A 6,344-nucleotide genomic window follows, 5' to 3' on the forward strand; every position below is an offset into this window, starting at 1 on the left:
CATTTCACCAAAATTCTTTTATACTCATGAACTCCAGAAGAGTGGTGAAATTGATGTGCAACAAATACGCTCAAGTGATAATCTAACAGATTTATTCACAAAATCATTGCCAACCTCAACATTCAAGAAGTTAATACACAGGATTGGAATGCGTCAACTCAAGGATATCGACATAAGGGGGAGTATGCTTGTAAAAGGGTGTTAGTGTACTGTACTCTTTTTTTCCTTCGTCCAGGTTTTGTCCTACTGGGTTTTACTGGCAAGGTTTTTAACGAGGCAGTCCTAATATACCAAGAAAAGAATATTGTACTCTTTTTCCTTCGCTAGGTTTTTCCTATAGGGTTTTTTACTAGCAAGGTTTTAATGAGGCATATTCTTTTAATATGGTGGTCATCCAAGGGGGAGTGTTGTAAATGAAAAATGAATGACCACATTGATGGCCATTATGAACTTCATTTACTCATCTTTAAGATGAGTAATGGGAGTTCATATTATGAAGCCTATAAAAGGCTTCTTACCCCCCCATGTAAAAGCATCCCGAGAAAGAAAGAAAGCTCTTCCTCTCATTCTCTCTCTCTCTCTCTTTCACTTTCTCAATTCTCTTATTTGATTCCTTCTTCCATATTATATATCAAAGTAAGATATATTTTATCTCTACTACTTTGATTTGCATTATATTTGTCATTGTTTTACAACATTCTTATTATTTTTTTTAATAAGCCGAAGATAGAATTGAAAAGAAAAATAAACATTTTTAGAGGAAAGTCAGAATTTTTTAAAAATAGAAAGTCAGGATTTTAAAAGAGAGAGAGAGAATCAGAGTTTTAAGAATAGAAATGTTTTAGAGAAGATAGGAGATTTTTGTTTGAAGAGAGGTCTCACCGCACCACTATCACAGCTCACTGTCTCTCATCGCCGCTCCTCTCCGACAGCTGGAGATGCAGTCATCTCCATCTCCACTGCCAGTCCAGAAACCATTACGGGACCCCCACAGCCGCTCATCCCTCTCAACTCCACCGTCCGAGAGCATCCCCACTGTCACCGGCGTCATCCACGATCACGCCCACATCTCTCTCTCACCCATCTCCAATTAATAGTTATTTTTAAAACAAAATTTTCAAACTTTCTTCTTAAAATCTATAATTTTTTTAAAATACATTTGTAAAATCCTTTTTAATAAAACTAAACAACATTTTTTTTAATAAAACTATTTCCCTTTTTCAAAATAAAATCGGAAAAATAGTTTTCTTTTTTATGTATATAAACTTGGAAAATCATATTTTTAATAAAAAATATAAAATCAATTTTAAATAAAATTGAATTTTTTTTTTATAAAACTGAGAAATTATCATTTTAATAAAATTGAAAACATGTAGCACCACATGTTTTTTTGGAGGAAACAATTTTTTTTTTTTTTAAATTTCAGAGGAAAATATGGTTTTTGCTTTATTTTTGGATTTTAAGAAATTACTTCTTGAAAAGATATCTTGTTTAAGTTCCTTCAAAAAATGATTTTGACTTTAATTTTGGATTTTTAGAAATCATCTCGATTTTTGCTTATAACTTTTTTTTTTAGAAAAGAAAATCAAATTTTCAAGAGAAAATGACTTTAATTTGGTTATGTGGCAACTTCATTTCCTTAGTCGATAAAAATTATAATAGATTTGAAAATATTTTCTTCGTAATTGTATTTTGCAAATTATTTTTTATAGACTATCATACAATTACCAAAAAACATGAAAATCTCAAATTTAAACCCAATTATTGGTATAGAAGATATAACTATTTTTTATATTGTAAATTAGTTTCCTTTGTTACAATTTTTTTTATAATTATTTTTATCTCATTCCATATGTAACTCAATTTATTATTTTATACACTTTTATTTTTTATTTTTTTTTTTGTGATGGGTTTATATTGATAAGATTTGAAGATTTGAAGATTTTTTTGTAGTTATGATTTTCAAAAGATAATTAAGTTAATTTACAAAATAACTAATGAAATTAAAAATAGTCTTTTGTCACATTATCTAAATTCTAAGTGTCAATCCACTTTGAATTTAGTCATAATATAATATTTACATTAACATATCATATATAATTTTTCAATTAAAACCTCTATTACTCCAAAAAAAAAATATTAAAAAATTATTAATTGAATTAATAAATTTCATGAAAAAATTTTAAATTTTTCTACTACAAAATTACTAAAATTATTAAAAGTTTTTATTATTTTTTAATTTTCTTCAAAACGTTTCTATTGATAAGATTTAAATATTTGAAAATGTCAAGATTTCGTTTGTAGTTATGATTTTGGAAAGATAAATAAGTCAATCTACAAAGAAAGCTTTTTATATTTAACAACCTTTTCAATTAGAAATTTATTATATTTTAAAATATTTGTCTTGTAATATATAAGATAAAATTTGATTTAGAAAGATAAAGTACCCGAAGTAGATTTAGAAACTTAATAAAATAAGTCTATGACTGGTTAGAATTAGAAACTTTCTATATTTTGCAAAATATATTGGGATAAGATTTGATTTAGAAAGTTATCTGATATAAAGTACAAATACCCGTATTTAGAAACTTACAAATACCAAGATTTAGAAACTTACTGGAGTAAGAGAGGTGTATATATATACATAGTTAAACACTACATTCCATACTCATTTTGAACATCTTTCGATTCATCTCTTGGCATAACATCAAGATTTTTGTGTCGTCTTCTTAGTTTTCCTTCTAGTTTCTTGATTATGGAAACCACTCATCGCTGCAAGCACTTGGTAACAAAATTATGGATACCTGACTATGATCCTGATGGCTACTCTGCTTCCACATCGTCTTCATCTGTTCGAGTTGACTTGACAATTTTATGGCAATTGGAGCATGAATGGATGAACATAGCATCCGATGGGGCTGCATCTATTATCAGCAGATGTGTTGTTCATAGCTTGGCTTTACGACTGCCCTTATTTGATTATCAGGTCTTCATGTCCGACCACACCTCTCAACAAATGTTGTCTGGCGCGTTGTTGTCTATGGGAGTGGACCCATATTTACATGATAGCATAATTGTCAACATAGTTGCGTATGCACGAAGCATCCGAAACTTGGTATCCCACATGGCTGCGGGCATGGTATTTCCACTACGGGCTAGAATAAGATTGGTAACTATGCATGTTCGCAATGAGCGGGTGCTGATTGATTTGGCTACTAGGGAATCAATGATAGAAAATGAGGGCAGAGGAAAGGGGATGCTTCCGGCTACTGATATCTCAATCAAGGCACTCAAGACGGAGACAATATTAGAGGGTGAAAGCTGTATGATATGTTTGGAAGAGTTGAGCGGTGGGTCAGAAGTGATACTCATGCCATGTTCTCATGTCTTTCATGGTTCATGTATAATAAGGTGGCTGAAGCAGAGCCATGTATGCCCCATCTGTCGCTTTGAGATGCCTACTTGCAGTCAGTAATGCAGATAATTAGATAGTTGGACACTTTTTTTCTTGTAGGTTACAATATTGTAAGAATAATGCAAAATTAGTAATTTGATATTAGTTGGATTGTAGTCTTTTTGAATTACAATATATCAAATTTGATATTTGGTTGAAGAAGTCGGAGATGGCCTACAGAATATTAAGACATATATATCTTGGAGTTTTAAATATTAGTGGATTCTTTTAATTTACACTTATTTTTTTCAATTTAATAAACAAACTTTAGTATATATACCATATACCTGACCATCTTGATTCGATAATTATTTATTGACTCTTTTTAAAAATCAAAATTTAAAGGTTTAAAAGTATTTTTTTTTTAATATTTGAAAATATTTTTAGTTAGGAATGGGTGAAATGGCTAAATTATCTTTTAAATATTTAAATAATTTTTGAATTAATACTTTGTAAGTGCTTCTCCCAAAAAATCAAATTTATATCATGCATCTCACCATTAAAAATACTATCAATTTATTATTATTAATTTACAAACAAAGAATAACCCTCCTTTGAAAAAATATATATTTATGATATAAAAGGAAATGTCACATACAAAAAAATGAAGTCGTTGTTTGATAACTACTTTTTAAAATAATTTTAAAAAATGATTTTTAAGAACAGATTTTTAAAATTATTCTCTAATATTTTGTAAAATAAAAATTTGTTTAAAAACATGAAATATTTTTAACATATTTTAATATATTTAAAAATAATTTTTATGTTTAGAGTTTTAATATTAATCATTACACACGTTTGTATAATTATTATTTAAAAAAATAAGTGAAAGCAATTAAAAGATGTTATCTAAAAATATTTTATTTCCTATTTTTGATAATATAAAACACAAAATAGTAAACAGTTTTTTGGTTGTTCAATCGTGTTTTTCAGTTTTTTTTCTTAAATTGATTTTAGATTCAATTTTATTTTTAAATTTAAGCCTAATTACATTTAAATTTTGGGCCACTCATAATATATATATACTCCAAAATTGGTCTTAGGATTTTTTTTAACCAAAAGTTTCAGGCTTTCTAGCCCATACACTCCTGTATGTATACTTATTATTTTTTTAATAAACCGAAGATAGAATTGAAAAGAAAAATCAACATTTTTAGAGGAAAGTCAGAATTTAAAAAAAATAGAAAGTCAGGATTTTAAGAGAGAGAGAATCAGAGTTTTAAGAATAGAAATGTTTTAGAGAAGATAGGAGAAAGTCAGAATTTTAAAAAAAATAGAAAGTCAGGATTTTAAGAGAGAGAGAATCAGAGTTTTAAGAATAGAAATGTTTTAGAGAAGATAGGAGAAAGTCAGAATTTTTAAAAAATAGAAAGTCAGGATTTTAAGAGAGAGAGAATCAGAGTTTTAAGAATAGAACTGTTTTAGAGAAGATAGGAGATTTTTGTTTGAAGAGAGGTCTCTCTTTCGTCCAGGGAGTCCGGCCCCCCTTCCCTCTTCTTCTTCTTTTCCCCTCTGCTGCTTATTTGTTTCGTTCGTTTCTTTTCTGGCTTTAATTCTTTCCCTTTTCTGCTCCCTCCATCTTCACATCACCCTCCACACACCGCCGGCGTCACCTCCCCCATACTCTCACAGCCACCGCCGCCAACCATCAAGCCTCACCACAGGTCCTACCATCTGGTTTTTGCTTTCTTTTTGGATTTTAAGAATTTTAATTTTTTTTTAAATCGTACCTTCAAAAAATGATTTTGACTTTAATTTTAGATTTTTAGAAATCATCTCGATTTTTGCTTATAATTTCTTTTTTTAGAAAATAAAATCAATTTTTCAAGAGACAATGACTTTAATTTGGTTATGAGGCAACTTTCATTTCCTTAGTTGACAAAAATTATGATAGATTTGAAAATATTTTCTACACAATCATATTTTACAAATTATTTTCTATTATCTACCATATAATTACCAAAAACCATGAAAATCTCAAGTCTAAACTCAATTATTGGTATACAAGATATAACTGTTTTTTACATTGTAAATTAGTTTCCTTTGTAACAATTTTTTTATAGTCCAAAATTTTTGTTTTAATTATTTTTATCTCATTCCATATGTAACTCAATTTATTATTTTATACATTTTTTTTATGATGGGTTTATATTGATAAGATTCGAAGATTTGAAGATTTTTTTTGGTAGTTATGATTTTGGAAAGATAATTAAGTCAATTTACAAAATAACTAATGAAATTAACAATTGTCTCTTGTGATATTATCTAAATTCTAATTGTCAATCCACTTTTAATTTAGTTATGATATAATATTTACATTAACATATCATATATAATTTTTCAATTAAAACCTCTATTACTCCAAAAAAAAAATTCAAATTATTAATTCAATTAATAAATTTCATGAAAAACTTTTAGATTTTTTTTACTGCAAAATTACTAAAATTATTAAAAGTTTTAATTATTTTTTAATTTTCTTCAAAACGTTTCTATTGATAAGATTTAAAAATTTTAAGATCTCAAGATTTTGATTGTAGTTATGATTTTGGAAAGATAAATAAGTCAATTTACAAACAAACCTTTTTATATTTAACAACTTTTGAAATTAGAAATTTATTATATTTTGAAATATTTGTCTTGTAATATATAAGATAAGATTTGATTTAGAATGTTATTTGATATAAAGTACAAATACCCGTATTTAAAAACTTACAAATACCAAGATTTAGAAACTTACTGGAGTAAGAGAGGTATATATATATACATAGTTAAACACTACATTCCATACTCAATTTTGAACGTCTTTCGATTCATCTCTTGGCATAACATCAAGATTTTTGTGTCGTCTTCTCAATTTTCCTTCCAGGTCATAGCTTGGCTTTACGACTGC

General features: G+C 27.7%; 1 protein-coding gene across 1 annotated transcript; it reads left to right on the forward strand.

Moving 5' to 3' along the window:
• The first annotated feature begins 2,755 nt into the window (after positions 1 to 2,755).
• On the forward strand, positions 2,756 to 3,475 carry LOC132252631 (RING-H2 finger protein ATL77-like). Its single transcript, XM_059736697.1, has one exon. The coding sequence runs from the start codon at positions 2,756 to 2,758 to the stop codon at positions 3,473 to 3,475; it is 720 nt and encodes a 239-aa protein (XP_059592680.1).
• Positions 3,476 to 6,344: the final 2,869 nt, after the last annotated feature.

This window comes from Vitis vinifera, chromosome 1, assembly GCF_030704535.1.
Source record: "Vitis vinifera cultivar Pinot Noir 40024 chromosome 1, ASM3070453v1".
In the NCBI taxonomy this organism is placed as follows: domain Eukaryota; kingdom Viridiplantae; phylum Streptophyta; class Magnoliopsida; order Vitales; family Vitaceae; genus Vitis; species Vitis vinifera.

What these genes read in the sequence shown, in the direction of transcription:
- LOC132252631 (XM_059736697.1), top strand. Translation starts at nt 2,756, where the DNA reads ATGGAAACCACTCATCGCTGCAAGCACTTGGTAACAAAATTATGGATA.